The 24513-nt window shown below is 49.3% G+C and overlaps 1 protein-coding gene across 1 annotated transcript; it reads right to left on the reverse strand.

Annotated features, from left to right (window-relative positions):
* Window positions 1–2608: 2608 nt before the first annotated feature.
* On the reverse strand, window positions 2609–14908 carry PTGER2 (prostaglandin E receptor 2). The gene is made up of 2 exons (XM_048852176.2): window positions 13618–14908; window positions 2609–5133 (listed from the first exon to the last, which is right to left on the reverse strand). The coding sequence occupies exons 1-2, from the start codon at window positions 14431–14433 to the stop codon at window positions 4888–4890; spliced, it is 1062 nt and encodes a 353-aa protein (XP_048708133.1). The 5' UTR covers window positions 14434–14908; the 3' UTR covers window positions 2609–4887.
* Window positions 14909–24513: the final 9605 nt, after the last annotated feature.

Consider the following 24513-nt stretch of genomic DNA (forward strand, 5'->3'; position numbering starts at 1 on the left):
GAAAGTTCCAGCCTCTTCTAAAAATCTGCTCCACAAAATGAAGGCTCCGCACTGTATCGATACCATAGCCTTATCACGGAAACCTCCACAACAGATAAAAATATGGTAGCAATCGTTCCTCCCACAGCAGCTCAGTGGAGTCTTTTATTCTTAAACCAGGAAGCGATTTTCATCACCCTTGCGCAATACTATTCTCTGTCTGTCATCTGCCCACCCACGGTTCAGAGGCTAGAGAACTTCCTGTGGATCGTGGCTAACTGACAAATTACACAACCGCTGGCTTTTATTACCATCTCCGTTGTTAGCAGTTCTCCTTCTTCACACCCATTCAGACTATGAAAATCAACAGCATCAAGTGTCTGACCTTCAATAATTCTTTGGATGAGAACAAATTCACAACCCCTCTAGTATTATTTGTATCTTACGAATAGCATGCAAGGTTTTATGTTGTAATAAGTCATTTGGGGAGCAAGTGCGTGTTTTGGAATTAGAGGAGTCAAAACAGCATTTCTTTCATGGTTGGTGTCCTTTCCATCCTGAAAAGCAACATTTTCAACATCAGATCTATTTGTGTAACTTGGGAGACACATCATTTGTGGAAAAAATAGATATTTAATCACACCGCTGTGGAAGTGGGCAGTCATGCCTGATTTCTTCATTTCAGTATTTTTTGTTCTGGTCAGAAGTGGTGTCTTTCAACTCTGAATAAACAAGAGCTTGTTGGGAATTGTTCATAAAAATGCCAATTCATGAAATCTGAAACTTCTCAGAAGAGGTTTGGAGTCCATGAATCCCCCAACTAAAAAAAACAATAAAAAAATTGGAAAAAAATTTCAAAATGAAAGTTGCTGGTTTGCCGATTTGAAAGAGCTTTGTTTTTTTAAATATAAGCTAGTTACAGGCGAAGGTAGGTTGAAAGAAAAACAGTCAAAATCTCAACAAAACATTCTGAAATTATTGAATTGTAACATTTCAATTGACCTCAACTGCACATTGGGGTTTTTTTGGTTCACTGCTATCTTTGAGATTTTGACTTTGTCTCCATCAGAGATTGTGCGGGGTGTGGGGGAGGGTGGACTTCAGACCTTCAAATATTTGAGGGATCGGAAAACCATTTCCCACCTACTTCTAGAATAAACCCACCTACTCTCTCTTCCCAAGAATGTTCTTGATGTTATAATAAACCTCCTTTTACTGCTATTTTTCCCCCCATTGTGTTGTAATCTAGCCTGTAGGCTACACGTTTCATCCATATGACTGACTATTTTCTGACTTGTGACTTCTGCATGAAACCACATACGATTCAGAAAGCTACTTTGGAAAGATGATTTTTATTAGAGTAATTTTATGTTATGTCAATTGCAGAAATACAAAAAGCTTCAAATCTTTTCATTTTGGGTATTTTTAGACAAGAAATAAAACTCTTAAATATACAAGATCTATTTGCATAAAATACCATGAATGTTTTGGGTTTGTTTTTTTTAAAGAAGTGGAGCAACACTCCTCCTGGGCCCGTTATCCTGAGTAATCCCATTTGGGAAAATTCATCTCTAGTGTAAGCAAGTCTATTGACTTCCATGAGGGTCCCATAGAAGGGAAGGGGAAAAAGTTATGTAAAATAAGGCCATTCTCAGTTGAAGTTTAATGGGCTTGGATCCTCTTGCCCTGACTTCAGTGCGGATTGCACAGGGTGTGAAATCAATGCAGAATTTGGTCTGAAACCACTAATAACAGATGAGCCAATCCTGATAACATACCATTGGCAAGAACATACGTAGCAGAGAGTGCGTACCTGACAAAATGAATGCATTTTTATTTAAATAAAAATCTCAATAGAAAGCAACACCCTGGCACACTGGAAATAACACGATCATATAAAAATAACCTCTTAAGTTTAACGAACAAAGTGCCTCAGTTTCCCAGTGAGCAAAATGTTACTGACCTTCTTTGTAAAGTGCTTTGAAATCTACTGACGAAAGGCACTAGAATAAGAATTGGGTATTATTAGGTGGTCAGTGGATCATGCTCATCCTGAGACTCCCATTTTATTAAATGGGAGGGGATCTGGTTACGGCAGAGGCTGAGAACTACGGAGCTAGGTAACTCTAACGTTATCCTCTGTATTACGGGGTCAGTCTAGCTCCACCCTCCAAAATGGGCCCTCACGTCTACCCTGTGGAATTCTTTTGGTGCAATTTTCTCTTCACCCCTCTCTGAACCTCTGCGGTCCTCCTTGGCAAAGCCAACAAAAGGACAGCTGCTGATCCACACTAACATCCATATATCAGGTTTCAGAGTAGCAGCCGTGTTAGTCTGTATCCGCAAAAAGAAAAGGAGGACTTGTGGCACCTTAGAGACTAACAAATGTATTAGAGCATAAGCTTTCGTGAGCTACAGCTCACTTCATTGGATGCATAGAATGGAACATATAGTAAGGATATATATATACATACATACATACAGAGAAGGTGGAAGTTGCCCTACAAACTGTAAGAGGCTAATTAATTAAGATGCGCTATTATCAGCGGGAGAAAAAAACTTTTGTAGTGAGTTTTTTTGTCCTGCTGATAATAGCTCATCTTAATTAATTAGCCTCTTACAGTTTGTAGGGCAACTTCCACCTTCTCTGTATGTATATATATATCTTCTTACTATATGTTCCATTCTATGCATCCGATGAAGTGGTCTATAGCCCACAAAAGCTTATGCTCGAATACATTTGTTAGTCTCTAAGGTGCCACAAGAACTCCTGTTCTTTTTATCCATATATCAGCGTCATGTACAATATACCACAGTCTGTCTGAAAACCTGCTTTACATGCGGCACTTAAGGAAAACCGTATCTTTTTCAGAGGAGGGATTTTAAGTCATAGCTTAGTTAGGGCCCTGATTAAGCAAAGCATTGAGAACTTAAGTGCTCTACTGAATCAGGGCCAATCGCTCTAGGAAAAAGGTCTTTCCAGCACACGGCGGGCTTGGACAGGAGACAGCTATCCTGCTTCCATTGAACTCAGTGGAAAAGCTCCCCATGAGTTCTGTGGGAGCCAGTCCATAATGTAAAACGAAGGCAGCTTCCTGCTTAGAATCACAGTTGGAATCACAGCTCCTCTGGAGAAGCCAGCCTGGTAGAAGGTTCCCTCTATCTTGTGAAATATTTCCCACTGATATTTAAGACTTCACGTCGTCATTCCCACAGCTTTACCTAGGATGAGATGTGATGATTACATACGTATCTTGTGTGGTATTTCTTCCCTGGCCTTATAAGGAAAATGCCTACGAGCAGGGGCTGCAAAGACCTGTCACGCACAGGGCTGTATCAGGCTTGCATGGGAAGAGTCACTTAAATACAAAGGTGTTGGGTCCTCTAGAAAACCCCTAGTGAGACGGCATGGGAAACTTCCTTCTGTCTGCACAAGCAACCATCTCTCCCAGCACTGAAGGGCAGCAGGCCATGCCCCAGCGGGTGCACCCCAGCTTCAGAGATGCAGGGGCCCCATGCTTAGAAGCATGTTCAGCTCCTGATCCTACCAGCGCAAATGTGTGTGTGTGGTGGGAGGGGAGATGGGCATCTGCTGTAAGATGGAGGCTGGTTGCAGCCCAAAGCAAAGCTCTTTGATCCAAGAGGTTGTTGAGGAGGTGGGGGGGCTGAGTGCTGCAACACAGGGGGGCTCAGTTGACATTTGCCCACCATTAAGCATGACCCTACCCATGGAGAGCTGCTCTAAAAATCAGGATTCTGGAGCAGAGAGATGTAACCCTGCTTCTGCCCATCCTAACAGCTTTGACCCTAAGAGAGGAACCCAGTTGGCTTTTCTTCCCCTAGCTGTAGGGCAGGGGTTCTCAAACTGGGGATTGGGACCCCTCAGGGGGTCACGAGGCTATGACCTGGGGGGGGGGGTGTTGCACGCTGACAGCCTCCACCCCAAACCCCGCTTTCCCTCCAGCATTTATAATGGTGTTATTTATAAAAAAAGTGTTTTTAATTTATAAGTGGGGTGGGGGTCGCACTCAGGCTTGCTGTGTGAAAGGGGTCACCACTACAAAAGTTTGAGAACCACTGCTGTAGGGCACTTGGAAAACAGTGACAAGAAGCGGAGCTAGCTTTAGCCTTCCTCCCCACCCCAAGGCAAGACAGTAGTTATATGAAGGCACATGGCAATACCGATATCTCTGAGACAGAAATCATAGAATCCTAGAATATCAGGGAGGGAAGGGACCTCAGGAGGTCATCTAGTCCAACCCCCTGCTCAAAGCAGGACCAATCCCCAATTTTTGCCCCAGATCCCTAAATGGCCCCCTCAAGGATTGAACTCACAACCCCGCGTTTAGCAGGCCAATGCACAGGGCTCTCAAGACTTCAGTTTCAGTAGTTAGATAAATGGTTAGTTAAGCCTCCATGAAGCTAATAAGGCCTTGGCGGGTTTAGCAACAAATCAGTAAGCCGAAGCTCTATTATTAACTCTTCTGTGTCTCCCCACCAAACTGTCACTAGGCATAGTGTTAGAGAAAACATCTGTCTCCTGGACTTACAGTAAATAGCCGCTAGCTTTTTAGCGTTTCAAACACACTAGAGTGCAGCACATGTCCTCAGTTCAACATGAAAGTTCCTGTTTAGTGGCAACAGAAATCCAGTTATTGATTAGCCTCTAGGATGCTGTCCCATAAATAGAAAATGCTCACTTTAGATGGACTTCTCTTTCGCTTTTTGACAAACCCTGCAGCCTCTTGTCAGCCAGACTGCAGCTCAATCCATTGTACAGTAAATATATTTGTTTAGTAAGCTAAAAGGCCAGCTTCCCATCGTGTTTATACTTCTAAGTTTGTTCATTACCCTGAGGAGCCATTTCAGCAAGGTCTTCCAGATGTCTCCACTGAACGCTGCTTGTGACTACTGCCCGCAAAGGTCAATCTGCTTATTGGATTTTGACTCTGCAGCAGGAGTCGTCTGCATGTTGTCTTGGGTCTTTAGGGACATCTGACAGCACAGTACAGAACGGATTACCCTCAGAACTGAAGGTCTAAGGATGACAAAGACCCAAGGGTCAATAATTGGATTAATTGCTAAGAACCTCAGCGCTAGAAGGTCCTTCTTATAGTCTTCGTTTTGCATAAACATGTTCATATACGCCCGAATCTGTAAAACATAAAGGGAAAATAAAATGCAAGACTGATCATAGGAGTATTTTGATGCACAAGTATAAAACACCATTTCAAAGGAACTTCTATATTCACAATAGACATTTCGTTGTCACTGGTTTAAGTGAATTTCATTCTAATGAGATGCCAAGCTGGTGGACCGAAAGGCTAGCGCTGGGTGGGAGACTGTTTCTGGGTCTAAATATTTCTAAATATTTTCAAGAATTCAAAATTTTTTCCATGTCTTGATTTGGGATGAAAAGTCAAAATCTTGAAAATATTTGTGAACTGAGAAACCAATTTTTTTTTTCATTTCAGGCAAATCAAAAAGTTGATTTCAAAAATTTGCCATTTCAATTTTTTTACCCTTTTTCAGTCTAATTTGTTTAAATTTCAAAAGGAAAAGTCATTTTGAACGGGAAAACTAGATTTTTATGTGTAGAACATGTCAAAACAACACTGACAATTTCAAACCCATTTTTTTTTCCCCCTCAACACTTTTTTCAAGTCAGGAAATTTGTCGAACTCCACCCTGTGTCGTAAACGGTTTAGGTTTCGACAAATTGATTTTCTTCAGTTAGGTCTACTCACTGACATTCTCTTTTTATCCACAGGACAGGCAGAGTATGAGCAGCCTCACAAAACGCAAGCTTCTCTCCATTCTGCCTAACCAATATATAGAGCCGATCAGGAACTTTCTGACACATTTTTCCATTGCAGAATGCAGATTCATTAAGCGAAACACTTCACAGAAACACATCTACTGCATTTAATTGGGGCGGAGGGTGGGGAAGCCTTTTGACAGTGATGAAGCATTCCATATCATAGGACTGGAAGTGACTTTAAGAGGTCATTTAGTCCAGTCCCCTGCACTCAAGGCAGGATTAAGTATTAACTAGACCATCCCTGGCAGGAGTTTGACTATCTGCTCTTCAAAACCTCCAGTGATGGAGAGTCCACAACCTCCCTAGGCAATTTATTCCAGTGCTTAACCACCCTGACAGCTAGAAGTTTTTCCTAATGTCCAACCTAAACCTCCCTTGCTGCAATTTAAGCCCGTTGCTGCTTGTCCTATGCTCAGAGGTTAATGAGGCAATTCTTTTACCTCCTCCTTGTAACAATCCTTTTATGTACTTGAAAACTGTTATCATGCCCCCCCCTCAGTCTTCTCTTCTCCAGACTAAACAAACTCAATTTTTTCAATCTTCCCTCAGAGGTCATGTTTTCTAGACCTTTAATCATTTTCGTTGCTCTTTGAACTTTCTCCAGTTTGTCCACATCTTTCCTGAGACGTGGCACCCCAAACTGCACAAAATAGTCCACATGAAGCCTTGTCAGTGTGGAGTAGAGCAGAATGACTTCTCATGTCTTGCTTACAACACTCCTGCTAATACTGCCCAGAATGATATTTGTTAAAAAGAAAAGCAGGGTTACACAGCTGACCCATATTTAGCTTGTGATCCACTATGACCCCCAGATCCCTTTCCACAGTACTCCTTCCCAGGAAGTCATTTGCTATTTTGTATGTATGCAACTGATTGTTCCTTCCTAAATGGAGCACTTTGCATTTGTCCTCACTGAATTTCATCCATTTTACTTCAGACCATTTCTCCAGATCATTTTGAATTTTAATCCTATCCTCCAAAGCACTTGCAACCCCTCCAGCTTGGTATCATCCACAGACTTTATAAGTGTACTCTCCATGCCATTATCTAAATCACTGATGAAGATATTGAACAGAACCAGACCTAGGACCGATCCCGAGCCTTTATTTGGAAAATGCTTGAGCACGCAGACACTTTGCACATGTGTGGGAGCTGCAAGGATCCAAATGGCAGGGTGGCCTGATCAGGTGCTACAGCCCGCTCTGTCACACAACTTCCAGATGGAGAAAAAAGTCTAAAGAGAAACCTGTTTCCCCATTTCTATGCATTTACATGGAAAGAACTCACATACACGTCAATGAATCCTCTTCAGACTAACTCCACCAAGCAGGAAATTAAATGAAGAGGGAATAAACACCCCCCCGATTTTAGATACCATTAACATTGTACGTGGCACATGCAGAGTCCCTTCTGCAAAAGTCCTTGTTTTAGTAACGAAACTTTGCAACTAGGTATCGCTTTCACCCCAAGGTTTCAAAGGGTTTTACAAAGCTCGGTAGCTGTTATCCTGATTGCGCTTTGCCTCCCCAGCTGTACAGAGAGAGGATGAAATTTGCTCTGGGTCACAGAGTGACTCAGCGGACCACAGAACCCCAGCTGTCCTGACACACAGGCTTCTACTCGAGAGCCCATGGCTTCTTTTTCTGTTGATCTCTGATACATATGGCATAAAAGGGTTATTTAAAGACATAACTTCAGACCTTCATCTTTGCGTGTCTCCATTTTGATGGTCTTAATGTCTTTTGGCTTTAGGTCCATTCACGGGAGATTTCAGCTTGGGTTAAGGGGAGTTCGAACAGTTCAGTCATGTTTCACTTGTGGGTTTTGAAATGCATATTTCTTGGGCGACCGCTCACACTAGGTGCAGTGTTCCGAACGACAACATGAACAATGTGATGTTAAATCTGGGATTACACGCTCCAGGAGAGGCCGCCAGTCTGTCCCACGACAGTGACGTCTAATCCCTCACAGCGGTGCTAAATTTTCCAGCGGGCTACTTTCTCACCACAACCCAGTAGCGAGAGTTTAGGCCAAAATGGGATAGTCCCCACAGCTTATTCCCCCCCAGAATGTCAAGTCGCTAAAAGAAAAATGAGGAAGGGATGCCAAAGGGAGGCCCAAAGAAGAGGCTTGGCTTGCCCCCAAAGTCCCAGAAGCTTTTTCAATACCAGGTTGAGACAAGGGCAATTTACGATTCCCCAGGGAGCCTATTTTCCTCCACACACCCCTAAGGAACCAATCAGCTGGCTTTGGTATTTAAAGAAGCTGTGACAAGTATGACTAGTCCCATCCAAAACATCCCTGCCGCTGCCCCCGCCGCTGCCCCCGCCCCCGGAAGATGTGCGGCATGTGAAACCACAAGAATGAATCCATCACTGAGCGTCGTAGCTAGCCCTGAGCTAAGCATGACAAGAGACTTCATTTATCCAAACCTGCAATGAAGTCAATAGATGCTTAAGGGATCATTTATTAGCGTATCCAGTCTATTGTCAGGTTGCCTATCGTGGCCTTCACCAGCGTGTGTAGGTGCAATCAATGAGCGTGGAAGAAAAACAGCTCTAGCCAGGTTTCTGACCTACTCTATGAATTTATTATGTCTGACAGCCAAAATCAGTTACTTCCTTACATATGCTTGTTTGCTACTTCATGGAAGAGCTGACAATCCCTCCTGGGAAGATGATGCAGCAAATTTGACTCATGTGACACCAGTTGCTCCGTCTCAGGTCCTGGTCCCCATGAACCCAGAGCTGTTTAGCAACCCCGGATGTATCTAACTTCTAAAGCTGTGTATTAAAAAAGGAGATGAAGAGTTTGAGACAGACAATTAATGCCTTAGCCATTCACATCAAGCGACCTGGGTTCAAATTGTGTGCATGCTGCAGCTGAAAGCGAGTTGAATCATCTCATACTAGTTACTAAAAGCACCAGATGTTCTGACGACTCATGTCATGACTCGGGACTTAGTTAGTTTGGGGGAAAGTTTGCCCTACAACTGCTTATGCAGGGTCGGCTTTACAATTGATGCTACTGGTATATCACCTTCATGGGCACTAAATTCAACCATCATCCACGTGTGTCTAATTAAAAAAAGATTAGCCATGGCAAGGAATATGAGTAGTGTCTACAATTATATTACCTAGATAGATTTAGGACTTTCAGTCCTCATGCTTCAGGGCAGAAAGAGGTAGGAGCAGGAAGAAATCCCCAGTGGTATGCTACTGTACAACTGGGTACCTCTATAAGGGTTTATATGCTTTCCTCTGAAGGATTCACCACTGGCCACCTACCTGTTCTGCTACCTGTGACGACAGCTAGTTGGTCTGTTGTTCTATGGCAATATCTATGTTCTTCTATGGAAAGAGTAGACCAGAAAGAGAATCTCCTAAAGCTAAAAGGAAAGTAACTGATTGCGAGTCAGTTCTCAAAGCCATAAGAACTAGGTCCAATGTCCCCTTTCTCCATACTCATGATGCTTGTTTCACCTGATAATATAAGAATTTTTAATTTCTCCTTTGCGGCGCACAGTGGGATTTCTAGATATCTGATCGAATGAAATGATTCTACGTACAAATACTAGGCTGGTAGAAAATACACTTCTACCATCCAGGACTTTTAACTAGCTAGTCACTTTCTGCTGCTCACCAGACTGCAAAAAACCTTCCTCTCCAAAACAGACCCACTGCAAATGTATACGTACTTCCAAGGATGCCTGTCACGAGCACACCAGCAGTTACATCTCATGTCTGCACATGACTCAGCCAGATGCGGGAAAGTACCATTAGGAGCAGAGCTAAAGACCCCTAAATGAATTTAAGGCCCATCAGTTGGTGGTGGAGCAGCTCTTATGATTTCAAGTCCAAAACCACAGGAAACACAAGAGGCTGCTAGAGGTTATTACATTTCCTTGATCACGCTCTTGAAATTCAGAAATAATGGGGCAGCATGTCCAGTGGTTAATTTGTCCATTGGGCCTTTCAGCTCTCCAAGTGCTAATGAAAGATAATGTCATTCTAATGCTGGGAATGTAAAATTAGCTTTGGCCGTGTTCCCAACGTGGGTGGGTTTGGCTTTTCACAGCGAAAAAAGAACTGAAAAACAGAAGGAAAAAAAATCACCCAAACCATCTTCTCTCTCAAAAGTGGGAAGAATCAAACTATCTGACTATCGTCGACTGGTAAAGGGTTGAGTGACATGGCAGCTCTGAAGGGGTCCTATTTAATTTGAACGACAAGAGAAATTACACGGGTCACACGGGTTATATTTTTGAGGGAGGGCATTCTAGCAGTTAGAACGAGGGAGTCAGAAGACTTGGGTCGTATTTCCAAACCTGCTGTTGTCCAAAACACTTAATCTCAGCATGCCTCGGTTTCCCTACCTGTCAACAGGGCCGGCTCCAGTGTTTCTGCCGTCCCAAGCCGCAAAAAAACCCAAAACTTGCCGCCGAACGGGAAGGCGGAATCCTGCCCGCCGAACACGGAGGCGGAGTCATGGTGCGGCCGCCGAAGAAGAGTCGCGTCCCCGCTGCCAAATTGCCGCCGAGCGCAAAACGCGCTGTGACGGAGTGACCGCTGAATTCCCGCCGCCGCCGAGGGCGGATTGCCCCAGAGCCCGACGTCCTGCCGCCCCTTTACATTTGCCGCCCCAGGCACCTGCTTGGTTCGCTGGTGCCTGGAGCTGGCCCTGCCTGCCGAATAGGGAAAATACATGCCTTTATCAAGCATTTTAACGCCTTCAGTTCAAAAGGAATGTCTATGCTCAAAGTTCTTATGAATTGTAAGTGTGTGGAGCATATTCTCCGATCCCATATCTTTGTTTATGGACACAATCTTCAGCTTCAGGGACACCAGCTTTTTCACACAGAAATGAACATTTGTGTACCGGTGAGGGTTTGTGTGTGCACAGTGGCTGTTGGCTGTCTGTATCTGCTAAGGCATCCTTTCCCCTCACAGCTGAAAACTTGGCTCAGCGGGCAGAACTGTATCCTCGTTTCCACTTGTACAACCACGTGGATGCATACACGCTGACTGACAGCACAGCCAGCCCCGTGATTTTGTGCATCCCTGCACTCACCTAACTGCATTTATCTACGCAACCTCCGTTCCACCTTGGCAATTTAACTGACCTGTGTTACGTCACTTACAGCCATGGAGCCCGCTGATTTGTGTACCCGCACGATGACACATGCAAACACACTGAGCTGTGTCAGCTCAGCTCCTTCCCTGCAACTGCACCAGCCCCTTCAACCTTGCTGCCGCCCTCAAAATGGCACAGCTCAGTCCCACTGCATGTAAGCTCAGCGACATGGGCCTACACTTGATCCATGCAACCTCGGTCAAGCACCTGCCACTCTAGGGCCCTGTGAAGGCCTCTTGAGCCCTGTCACCATCGTCTCTCAACTCCCAGAAAGTGGATTTCTCCTCATGAGTCCCCGGGGAGCTAGAAAAGTGCTATCTCCATTAACAGATGAGGAAACAGAAGCACAGAGCCACTACTGCGATAAAAAGCCCATGGCACCGTCTCAGAGCCCGGATCAGGAGCTGGAGCCCGGGCTCCGAGACCCTTTCCCCTCGTGGGGTTTCAGAGTGTGGGCTCCAGTGTGAGCCTGAAGGACCACACAACGATTGTATAGTCCCATAGCCCTGAGCCAGGCCAACCACAGGTCTTTTATTGCAGTGTGGAGGTAGCCTAAGGGATTTGGTCAGGGAAGCTGTGGCAGAGTCAGGAACAAAGAAAGGATCTTTGTGCTTCAATCTAGTCCAGTGCCTTAATCCCAGAACTCAGTGGGGCTGCCTGGTGCCCTCATCTGTATGGGGTTCTTTGTAATGCAGGGACTAAAAATAAGCGGGAGAAGGCCAGGCGCCGGAGGTCCCCAAGGGCAGGGATTAACAACGGAACCAGTGGGAGAAGGCCAGGCGCCAGAGGTCCCCAAAGGCAGGGATTAACAAGGAGACCAGTGGTTGAAGGCCAAGTGCCGGAGGCCCCCAAGGGCAGGGATTAACAAGGGGACCAGCGGGAGAAGGCCAGGCGCCGGAGGCCCCCAAGGACAGGGATTAACAAGGGGACCAGCGGGAGAAGGCCAGGCGCCGGAGGCCCCCAAGGACAGGGATTAACAAGGGGACCAGCAGGAGAAGGCCAGGTGCCGGAGGCCCCCGAGGACAGGGATTAACAAGGGGACCAGCGGGAGAAGGCCAGGTGCCGGAGGCCTCCGAGGACAGGGATTAACAAGGGGACCAGCGGGAGAAGGCCAGGTGCCGGAGGCCCCCGAGGACAGGGATTAACAAGGGGACCAGCGGGAGAAGGCCAGGTGCCGGAGGCCCCCGAGGACAGGGATTAACAAGGGGACCAGCGGGAGAAGGCCGGGTGCCGGAATCCCCCGAGGACAGGGATTAACAAGGGGACCAGCAGGAGAAGGCCAGGTGCCGGAGGCCCCCGAGGACAGGGATTAACAAGGGGACCAGCGGGAGAAGGCCAGGTGCCGGAGGCCTCCGAGGACAGGGATTAACAAGGGGACCAGCAGGAGAAGGCCAGGTGCCGGAGGCCCCCGAGGACAGGGATTAACAAGGGGACCAGCGGGAGAAGGCCAGGTGCCGGAGGCCCCCAAGGACAGGGATTAACAAGGGGACCAGCGGGAGAAGGCCAGGTGCCGGAGGCCCCCGAGGACAGGGATTAACAAGGGGACCAGCAGGAGAAGGCCAGGTGCCGGAGGCCCCCGAGGACAGGGATTAACAAGGGGACCAGCGGGAGAAGGCCAGGTGCCGGAGGCCCCCAAGGACAGGGATTAACAAGGGGACCAGCGGGAGAAGGCCGGGTGCCGGAATCCCCCGAGGACAGGGATTAACAAGGGGACCAGCGGGAGAAGGCCGGGTGCCGGAATCCCCCGAGGACAGGGATTAACAAGGGGACCAGCAGGAGAAGGCCAGGTGCCGGAGGCCCCCGAGGACAGGGATTAACAAGGGGACCAGCGGGAGAAGGCCAGGCGCCGGAGGCCCCCAAGGACAGGGATTAACAAGGGGACCAGCGGGAGAAGGCCAGGTGCCGGAGGCCTCCGAGGACAGGGATTAACAAGGGGACCAGCGGGAGAAGGCCAGGTGCCGGAGGCCCCCAAGGACAGGGATTAACAAGGGGACCAGCGGGAGAAGGCCGGGTGCCGGAATCCCCTGAGGACAGGGATTAACAAGGGGACCAGCAGGAGAAGGCCAGGTGCCGGAGGCCCCCGAGGACAGGGATTAACAAGGGGACCAGCGGGAGAAGGCCAGGTGCCGGAGGCCTCCGAGGACAGGGATTAACAAGGGGACCAGCGGGAGAAGGCCAGGCGCCGGAGGCCCCCGAGGACAGGGATTAACAAGGGGACCAGCGGGAGAAGGCCGGGTGCCGGAATCCCCTGAGGACAGGGATTAACAAGGGGACCAGCAGGAGAAGGCCAGGTGCCGGAGGCCCCCGAGGACAGGGATTAACAAGGGGACCAGCGGGAGAAGGCCAGGTGCCGGAGGCCTCCGAGGACAGGGATTAACAAGGGGACCAGCGGGAGAAGGCCAGGCGCCGGAGGCCCCCGAGGACAGGGATTAACAAGGGGACCAGCGGGAGAAGGCCAGGTGCCGGAGGCCCCCAAGGACAGGGATTAACAAGGGGACCAGCGGGAGAAGGCCAGGCGCCGGAGGCCCCCGAGGACAGGGATTAACAAAGGGACCAGCGAGAGAAGGCCAGGCGCCGGAGGCCCCCGAGGACAGGGATTAACAAGGGGACCAGCGGGAGAAGGCCAGGCGCCGGAGGCCCCCGAGGGCAGGGATTAACGAGGGGGCCCGGGCCCCTGCACTCACCGTGAAAGGCAGGGAGCAGACGATGAAGGTGATGGTCATGATGGCCAGGAGGATGAGGTGATCCACCTCCTCGGACATGGAGAGCCTGCGGCGGCCGGCGGGCTGCTCCAGCGAGGCCAGGCGGCGGGAGGTCTGCCCGCGGCGGTGCATGCCCAGCAGGTTGCGGATGACGCTCAGGTTGCAGAGCAGCACGGCCAGGATGAGCAGCAGCAGCAGCGAGGCGTAGAGCAGCGAGTAGGCGGCGCCAGCCTCGGCGGGCTCCAGGCTCATGTGGATGAAGCACCAGGTGCCCGGGCAGTACTGCACGTAGCGGCCGAAGCCCAGCAGCGGCAGGGCGCAGAAGGCGGCGGCGAAGGCGCAGAGGGCCGGCAGGGCCAGCAGCAGCGCCGAGCGGCGGCGGACGAAGCGCTCGTAGAGGTAGGGCTGGCCCAGGGCCAGGCAGCGCTCCAGCGCCATGGCGAAGAGCACCAGCATGGTGGCCAGGCCGAAGAAGCTCATGGCGAAGGCGAAGTAGGGGCAGAGCTGCCCGCCCTCGGCCAGCGCCTCCAGCGAGCGGTTGCGGCCGTAGGAGGCCAGCACCACGGGGCTGACCAGGCAGGTGCCCAGCAGGTCGGTGAGCACCAGGACGGTCACCAGCACGTGGAAGAGGGAGAGCGGCCGGCCGCGCCCCCCCAGCCGGCGCCGGGCCAGCAGCGCCAGCGCCGTCAGGTTGCCCAGCAGCCCGGCCGAGAACATGACGGCGCTGATGGCCGGGCTCTCCTCGGTCTCCAGCAGCTGCTCGCTCCGGCAGTGCGTGATCGAGACGGCCTCGTTCATGGTGCCGCCGCCGCCGGGCCCGGGGCACAACCGCGGCGGGAGGCGAGCGCGGCAGCAGGCGGGAGGCGCGCCGAGCCGGCCCCTCGCCGGGCTCCCCGGGCGCGCCCCGAGCTCCTCCCTCGCCAACAGCTGGAGCTCGGGCCCGCCTCCCCGGGCGCAGCTGCCCGCCGCTCAGGGTCCCTCCCGCGCCAGCCGGGGCAGCGCGGGGCGGGGGGCTCCGTCCTGCTTTCCCAACCGCTGGAGCCCCGGGGCCCCGCCTTGCGCACCCCCCCCGCCCCAGCCGGGGAGCCCGGGCACCGCCCGCTGCGCGCTCCTCCCTGCCCAGCACCTCTGGGCAGCGGGTGGAGATCAGTCACTGCCCGCGGGGTCCCCCTGCGCGCGGGGAGAGGCTCCGTCCTTCCTCCCAAACAGCCGGAGCCCCCCGCGCCCCTGCCCCTTCCCCGAGAGCACGGGAGTGCGGCCCCGGCCCCCGGCGCCGCTGGAGCTGTGCCCCGGCTCCCTCCCTGGTGGGCTGGGTCTCTGAGCTGGGCGCCGGGAAGGGATCCAGAACCTCCCACCCGCAGCCCCTGGCTCGCCCCACTGCCACCGTGCCCAGCAGCCTGGCTCCAGGCGGAGCCCCAGCCGGAGGGGAAGCTCACCACAGCGCTGCATCCCCCACCGCTAGACACACTGGGGACGGGAGTCCCCACAGGACAGTTGTTACCCTCACGTCGGAGCCCTAGGGATGCTCCAGCGTTTCTTCAAGGCACTTTTCTAAGTGGCCTGGAAAGGGCAGAGGGAGAGAATGAGAGAGGGAGCAAACCCCGAGGGCAACCCCCCCCCCTCCCAATACACCTCCCAGGGCAACAGACTGTGGACCTACAGGCGGACAGAAGCACCAACACACAAATGCACATGGAGGAACGCTGCCCCCCCAGGCAGCAGACACCAGGCTGACAGGCAGGACTCATGGGGAGAGGCACTGAGAACAGCCTCATCTTGGTGCCTGCCACAGCTCCTGATCGAGACACTTTGTCTTTCCAAGCCCCATTCACGTTCCCTGAAAGAGATCTGCGCCCATCTGCACCCGCGCATGAGCCATTCAATCCCAGTCCAGCTCTCCCGGTTGCTGATCACCAGCAGCTACCTGGGTTCCCTTCCCAGTGAGTACAGGGCTACAAGGCCACACTCATCCCAGCTATAGCTCACCTGCTTTCACTGCTGACAGCACCCACAAGGCACCTGACAGCCTGAACAAAGAGTTACTGAAACACCCCTGCCCAGTTGCAACTGCTACCCCAGTTTGCAGTAACACCTGCAAACTCTCTAGGCTGGCCATACCAGACATTGGGACCTCTGGATCTGCATAAATGTAGATCCACAGCCCCTCATCTGTCCCCTACCTAGATCACATCCAGCCCACCCCAAAGTAACCTTCTGCACCTGCCCCACCTCGCCTTCAGCAGGAAGCAAACTGTGGGCAAGAAACATGGACTAGACAAGAGATTTAGTTGGTTCAAAAAGCAATTCAAATTCAGTCAGATGCTGATCTTTTCCATTTATAAGTACATTCTTGAGTGGAAACAGATCAACATTCTCACAGAAAACAGATTCACCGTTGTGGCGGGTTCAGTCACAGAGACCCCCTTGGGACTGTCACCTGCTGACACTACCTCTGAGCCCATCTTCTTTGTCAGCTTGGGACTTCAGAACCCTTTCTTGTCGAGCCAGACACGCCAGCCGGCTGCAAACACGGACCCAGGGTCTGACCCACGCCCCCAAAGCTGCAGACTTAACTGAAAACAGCTCAGCAAATACTCCTGTCTCCAGCACCCAGACACCCAGCTCCCAATGGGATCCAAACCCCAAATAAATACATTTTACTCTGTATAAAGCTTAAACTCATAAATTGGCCAACCTCCATAACACTGATGAAGAGAGATGCACAGCTGTTTGCTCCCCCAGGTATTAATCACTTACTCTGGGATAATTAATAAACAAAAGTGAGTTTATTAAGTATAAAAGGTAGGATTTAAGTGGTTGCAAGTAATAACAGACAGAACAAAGTAAGTTACGAAGCAAAATAAAGCAAAATACTCAAGTCTAAGCCTAATACATTAAGAAACTGAACACAGGTAAATCTCACCCTCAGAGATGTTCCAATAAGCTTCTTTCACAGACTAGACTCCTTCCTAGTGTGGGCCCAGTCCTTTCCCCTGGTACAAACCTTGTTAGTTCCAGCTCAGGTGGTAACTAGGGGATTTCTCATGACTGGCAGCCCCCTTTGTTCTGTTCCACCCCTTTTTATATCTTTGGCACAAGGCGGGAATCCTTTGTCTCTCTCTGGGTTCCCACCCCTCCTTCTAAGTGGAAAAGCACCAGGTTTAAGATGGATTCCAGCATCCTGTGACATGTTCACATGTCACTGTAAGACTTTATTACCCACTCGCTGGCACACACATATACAGGAAGGCTTTCAAGTAAACAGAGCCATTTACAACCAGTTGTCCTAGTGAATGGGAGCCATCAAGATTCCAAACCACCATTAATGGCCCGCACTTTGCATAATTACAATAGGCCCTCAGAGTTATATTTCATATTCCTAGTTTCAGTTCCAAGAATGATACATTCATACAAATAGGATGACCACACTCAGTAAATTATAAGCTTTGTAATGATACCTTACAAGAAGAGCCCTTTTGCACAAAGCATATTCCAGTTACATCATATCCACACTTATAAACATATTTTTATAAAGCATATGGAGTGCAGTGTCACAACTGTCTTACTGCTCTGTGTAAGCACAACAAAACTAAACAGGCAAACTGGATGCTTAGCATAAATAATTATAAAAAAGCTTTCTATTTTCTAGGAAGAAAACAAGAAATAAAGAAACTAGAGCTGATACGTCTGTCAGACATACAGGGCCTGGTTCTGATCTCTTATGGGTATAGATCACGTCACTGAGGTCAGTACAGTTACCCCAGTATGAGTAAATCAGAATGGGAGCCGTAGTTTTTATTGGTGACTGACAGTTTCATTGACCCGTACATGTGCTGTTTCACACATCGAAGCATCTGTGGAGCCTGGTTTTGGTCTCCCTGACCCCAGTTATTCCTTTAACTTCCAATGTGATATATGCCATCATGTGCCAGCAATGCCCCTCTGCCGTGTACATTGGTCAAACTGGACAGTCTCTATGTAAAAGAATAAATGGACACAAATCAGATGTCAAGAATAATAACATTCATAAACCAGTCGGAGAACACTTCAATCTCTCTGGTCACGCGATTACAGACATGAAAGTTGCGATATTACAACAAAAAAACTTCAAAACCAGACTCCAGCGAGAGACTGTTGAATTGGAATTCATTTGCAAATTGGATACAATTAACTGAGGCTTGAATAGAGACTGGGAGTGGCTAAGTCATTATGCAAGGTAACCTATTTCCCCTTGTTTTTTCCTACCCGCCCCCCCCCAGACGTTCTTGTTTAACCCTGGATTTGTGCTGGAAATGGCCCACCTTGATTATCATACACATTGTAAGGAGAGTGATTACTTTAGATAAGCTATTACCAACAGGAGAGTGGTTTGTGTGGGGGGCGGTGGGGGGGAAACCCTGGATTTGTGCTGGAAATGGCCCAACTTGATTATCATACACATTGTAAGGAGAGTGATCACTTTAGATAAGCTATTACCAGCAGGAGAGTGGGGTGGGGGGAGAGAAAACCTTTTGTAGTGGTAAACACCCATTTTTTCATGGTTTGTGTGTATAAAAAGATCTTCTGTACTTTCCACAGTATGCATCCGATGAAGTGAGCTGTAGCTCACGAAAGCTTATGCTCAAATAAATTGGTTAGTCTCTAAGGTGCCACATGGCTGTTACTCTGAAACCTTCCATGGAGTGGTTTCTGATTTACAGTGGAGGAAGAGATAGCTGTGTCAGGTCGTGGGATTGTGAGAATATTCACACTGTTGCCCTCTTGGGGGGGAAAAGTAAGACCCTCCATGGCTGTGGTTTTCAGACTAAGTTCAGGAATGTTGAATAACAAACGGGCAGCCTTTGAATTTCAAGGGGCTTCACGTGCCGAAGTTTTGCTAAGTGAATGTTTGGCACGTACAGGTCATCAACACCACTTTCCTCAAGCAGCTGGAAGCATGCCTCCATGGTGATTAAAACACTATCAACTCACATGGCATCTCCACTGGAGCGTGTTAAAAAACGGACCACTTTGGAACTCTTCAGCTCCCAGTGTGATATTTGGTTAAAAGTCCCTCAAAGATTTACTGGCTGAGATCCACCTATAAACCCCAGGCCATTTATATTCCCAAGTACAAATCTTAACGCTCTTCTACATGGGCTCTTAGATGACAAATATGTATGTGGTTACTTCTTTGTATGGAAGGGTCTTCAAAAAACATTCAGCAAACAGCATATAAAAGGTACCGGGAGCTTGTCTACACTTGAAACCCTGCAGGAGTGCAGCTGTAGTGTGGGTGTAGGTAATCCACCTCCCCAGGAGGCGGTATCTGTTGATGGGAGAATTCCTAGAGCTGCCTACAGCAGGGGTTAGGTTGGTGTCACTGCGGCACTCAGGCATCTGGATTTTTCACACTCCTTGCGACGTAGTTAAACCGACCTAATTTCCTAGTGTAGACTAGACCTGAGTGCTTCTACTGCAGTTCAAAGGGAGAAACAGCCCAATTCTGATCTCACTTGACACTGGAGTAAGTCAAGAATAACTCAGATGAAGAGAGGGATATGCTGTGTAAGGACTGTCCCAGACTGGGAACTTACATCGGCATAGTTTTGTCTCTCGGGGGTGTGGATTTCACACCCCTGAGAGTCTAACCCCCAGTGCAGACAGCACTAGCTTATCAGAAGAATTCTTCCATCAACCTAGCAACCGCCTCTTGGGTCAAGAAAGTGAAAAGCCTTAGGTCTGGGGGATCATCTCAAATCAGACAATTATCCAGGGGCTGAGAATGCCATGGCATGTGAAGATATTCAAAGATTAATACATTGGAGCTCAATCTTTCGGAGTCTCAGAGCTCTGCGTGGTGCACCCAATGGAAAGAAGGCGATGGGATGCCACCTTTCCGCCATACCCCCTAGTCCTGATCCTGGGAACTGCTCCAGTGCTTTAAGTGTTTATCCAGGGGCGGGGGTGGAGTTGTCAGGCGTAACAGACCTGGCCTAAGCCTAATCAAGACCAGACCTGGCCTAATCAAGCCAGGTCATGGAGGGGCAGCTTACTGTCAGAGGGGTTAAGCACTGGAATAAATTGCCTAGGGAGGTTGTAGAATCTCCATCTTTGGGGATTTTTAAGAGCAGGTTAGACAAACACCTGTCAGGGATGGTCTAGATAATACTTAGTCCGGCCTTGAGTGCAGGGGACTGGACTAGACCTCTCAAGGTCCCTTCCAGTCCTACGATTCTATGAAATACCCCTTGAGACTTTGCAATGACAGTGTGCAACGTACACAGCCTGCAGCAGTTCTAGTCCTCTCCTCCGGTGGGGGGTGGGAGCCAGCAGTTTAAATCCAATGAGCTGGCAAAGTCCCTGGAACCCAATGCTTTCAGCAGACCATTCTGGTCTTTGCACTATTCCACTGCTAAATTCTTCTGTCTGACTCCCACCCCTCCTTTTTATAAACTCCTCCCCCTTCTCTTGAGTTCCCAGTGACTGGATGTGTCCTGCCTGGCTGCTTGCCCACAATGGAAATCAGTTAGTTGTCTGGCAAGTCTGCAAGCGCAGAGTACCCCAAAACAAAACCAAGAACTGTGTGTCCTCTCCACTGTTCACTTATTTACACCACTAACTTCTGCAAAGTAAGCATGTGGGTTACACGTGTTCCCCAGTAACTGCCTTCATTGGAGACCAATTAGGAGGTTCAATTTTGGATCCCCTATTCCTTAGCATTGTTAGCATGTCTGGTCTAATAATTACGTTTGAGGCAGTGTCCGCTATTCCTGTGCATTTCACAGATCCTAGTATACACTCAATAGCCAAGTGGCCATTATTGTTGTTTAATTGTTGGGTTAAGTTTAGAGGCGAGAGCAACAAGGGTGATGTTGTGGTGGGCTTGTGCTGTAGACCACCGGATCAGAAGGATGAGGTAGACGAGGCTTTCTTCAGACAACTAACTGAAGTTTCCAGATCACAGGCCCTGGTTCTCATGGGGGACTTCAGTCACCCTGACATCTGCTGGGAGAGCAATACAGCAATGCACAGACAATCTGGGAAGTTTTTGGAGAGTGTTGGGGACAACTTCCTGGTGCAAGTGCTGGAGGAACCAACTAGGGGCTGTGCTCCTCTTGACCTGCTGCTTACAAACAGGGAAGAATTGGTAGGGGAAGTAAAAGTGGGTGACAACCTAGGCAGCAGTGACCATGAGATGGCTGAGTTCAGGATCCTGACAAAAGGAAGAAAGGAGAGTAGCAAAATACAGATCCTGGACTTCAGAAAAGCAGACTAAGACACCCTTAGGGAACTGATGGGCAGGATCCCCGGGAGGCTAATATGAGGGGGAAAGGAGTCCAGGAGAGCTGGCTGTATTTTAAAGAAGCCTTATTGAGGGCGCAGGAAAAACCATCCCAAAGTGCAGAAAGAATAGCAAATATGGCAGGCGACCAGCTTGGCTTAACAGTGAAATCTTTGATGAATTTAAACTCAGAAAGGAAGCTTGCAAGAAGTGGAAATTTGGACAGATGACTAGGGAGGAGTATAAAAATATTGCTAGAGCGTGCAGGGGTGTCATTAGGAAGGCCAAGGCACAATTGGAGATGCAGCTAGCAAGGGATGTGAAGGGTAACAAGAAGGGTTTCTACAGGTATGTTAGGAACAAGAAGAAGGTCAGGGAAAGTGTGGGACCCTTACTGAATGGGGGAGGCAACATAGTGACAGATGATGTGGAAAAAGCTGAAGTACTCAATGCTTTTTTTGCCTTGGTCCTCATAGACAAGGTCAGCTCCCAGACTGCTGCACGGGGCAACACAGTATGGGGAGGAGGTGAACAGCCCTCAGTGGGGAAAGAACAGGTTAAGGACTATTTAGAAAAATTGAACATGCAGGAGTCCATGGGTCCAGATCTAATGCATCCAAGGGTGCTGAGGGAGTTGGCTGATGTGATTGCAGAACCATTGGCCATTATCTCTGAAAATTCGTGGAGATCGGGGGAGGTCCCGGACGATTGGAAAAAGGCAAATATAGTGCCCATATTTTAAAAAGGGAACAAAGAGAACCCAGGGAGCTACAGACTGGTCAGCCTCACTTCAGTCCCCGGCAAAATCATGGAGCAGGTTCTCAAGGAATCCATTTTGAAGCACTTGGAGGAGAGGAAAGTGATCAGGAACAGTCAATATGGATTCACCAAGGGCAAGTCATGCCTGACCAACCTGATTGCCATCTATGATGAGATAACTGGCTCTGTGGATATGGGGAAAGCGGTGGATGTGATATATTTTGACTTTAGCAAAGCTTTTGATACAGTCTCCCTCAGTAATCTTGACAGAAGTTAAAGAAGTATGGATTGGATGAATGGACTATAAGGTGGATAGAAAGCTGGCTAGATCGTCAGGCTCAACGGGTAGTGATCAAAGGCTCCATGTCTAGTTGGCAGCCAGTATCAGGCGGAGTGTACCAGGGGTCGGTCCTGGGGCCGGTTTTGTTCAACATCTTCATTAATGATCTGGACGATGGGATGAATTGCACCCACAGCAAGTTTGCAGATGACACTAAGCTGGGGGGAGAGGTAGATACGCTGGAGGGTAGGGATAGGGTCCAGAGTGACCTAGACAAATTGGAGGATTGGGCCAAAAGAAATCTGATGAGGTTCAACAAGGACAAGTGCAGAGTCCTGCACTTAGGACGGAAGGATCCCATGCACCGCTGCAGGCTGGGGACCGACTGGCTAAGTGGCAGATCTGCAGAGAAGGACCTAGGGATTACAGTGGACGAGAAGCTGGATATGAGTCAGCAGTGTGCCCTTGTTGCCAAGAAGGCCAACGGCATATTGGGCTGCATTAGTAGGAGCATTGCCAGCAGATGGAGGGAAGTGATTATTCCCCTCTATTCGGCACTGGTGAGGCCACACCTGGAGTACTGCATCCAGTTTTCGTCCCACCACAACAGAAAGGAGGTGGACAAATTGGAGAGAGTCCAGCGGAGGGCAATGAAAATGATCATGGGGCTGGGGCACATGACTTACGAGGAGAGGGTGAGTGAACTGGGGTTATTTAGTCTGCAGAAGAGAAGAGTGAGGGGGGATTTGATAGCAACCTTCAACTACCTGAAAACTACCTACGAAGCTCCTCTGCCATGGAACCTTCAGCAGAGGATGGCCAAGTACCTCCAGGAAACTTTCTTGGAGATCTCTCTGGAGGATTCCCATGAGATCTCGGCGTGCATCAAAAACCCTGTTCTGCCATACTGATTAGCTACATAGGGAAATGTCCAGCTCAAAGGAACACCACCAGCCTCCCACATTTCTATGCCCTGAACCCACCTACGCACTACACAAGCCACAGCCACTTACGAGGAGTCTCATCTCCTGCTTCTTGCTCGCTGGGAGAGCAACTGCTGAGACGGGCTAGACACCTCTGGAGTGTAGAACCATTCCTGGCTGCCTGCCCCACTGGGCGACCCCACAGGGAGCCGCACATCCTCATCTAACTCCACCTCTTCATCAATAAACTTCGTCCTCCGGGTTAGGTCCTCTTTCCGCCACCTCCAAGCTTCCATGCGGCTCTTGGCGATGGAGATGGGATCGCCATTGAGGATAGCATCCAGCTCCTTTATAGAACCAGCAGGTCTTAGGTGAAGCACCTGAGTGACGGTTTGCCTCCCTCGCCTTATGGTATGCCAGCCTCAGCTTCTTTATCTTCGCTCTGCACTGCAGCGTGTCCCGATCATAGCGCTTTTCGCACAAGCCTCCAGAAATCTGCCCATAAGTATCCCAATTCCTACGGCTCAAGCGCAGCCTCCTCTCCCCATATACTGATCGGATCCAGCAGCTCTGCACTGGTCCAAGCGGGAGAGCGTTTGGTGTGATAACCCGCCATGGTCACCTAGGAAGATGCGACGAGACCTCTCCATGCTGAGCAAACAGGAAATGGAATTTCAAAAATCCCTGGGAATTCTAAGGGGCGGGGGGGATGGTTGTTTACCTGGCTGCAGGGCAGAGGAGTTCAAACTGCTGACCAGAGCGATCAGGATGGGCATTGTGGGACACCTCCTGGAGGCCAATTAAAGCCGATGAAATGAAGTGTGGTGTTTAGACTTGCACTTTTTTGGCAAAAATGTAGAGGAAAAAGACGTAAATCTCTTGTGAGGGTGGATGTATTTTGTCACCAAACGTGGGCATTTTCCCCCACAAAATTGCCTCACACGTACTGTTTGAGTCAACAAACGGCAGTTTTGGTGACAAAACGTGGTAGTGTAGACAAGGCCTTACACAGTACCAGCATTTAACTGAACTGCTTCCCTTAATTTTTGCATAATTGCCAATTCCCCTCATGCCATAACCCAAATGTACCTGTTTTTCTAATTGTTCAAAACTGTCAGGACCCAGATTAGAACCCCCTTTTCCATCATTCATGTTAGACCCAGAGCTGTACTTACAGGGCTCATGGTGGTTGGCTTCCATCTTCCTCACTAGCAGCTGCTTCCTCTTCTGGGGCTCGGCTGCAAAGAAAGTTTCAAGCTCAGTGGCAAATTCCAAAGCCTCTCTGCATGTCTTTGGCCTCCTCTTGCTGCTCTTGATCTGCAAGTCCCAGTCCAGCTGTGAGTCTAAGAACTGCTCCACTGCTAATTTATCCTGAAGCCCTCAGTGGTATCAGGGTCTTAGGAACACAAGTATCAATAGATCCTCTACCAGGTCAGGTGGGGTTTCTTCTTCCCTCTCCTTCTAGCTCTTAGCTGATCCCTGGCCAGCTCAGTTTGACAGCTAGCTCTAAACCACGTCAAGAGTTCGTCCCAGATCTGGATAACCCAGTCTCTTCTCTGGGGATAAATTCTATGCCACCCATAGGCACTGATTCCATGAGTGCTCCAGGGCTGCACCCACTGGCAGCTCCCCACCCCAGCTCACCTTCGCCT

The sequence above is a fragment of the Caretta caretta genome, chromosome 6 (assembly GCF_965140235.1).
Source record: "Caretta caretta isolate rCarCar2 chromosome 6, rCarCar1.hap1, whole genome shotgun sequence".
Taxonomy (NCBI): Eukaryota; Metazoa; Chordata; order Testudines; family Cheloniidae; genus Caretta; species Caretta caretta.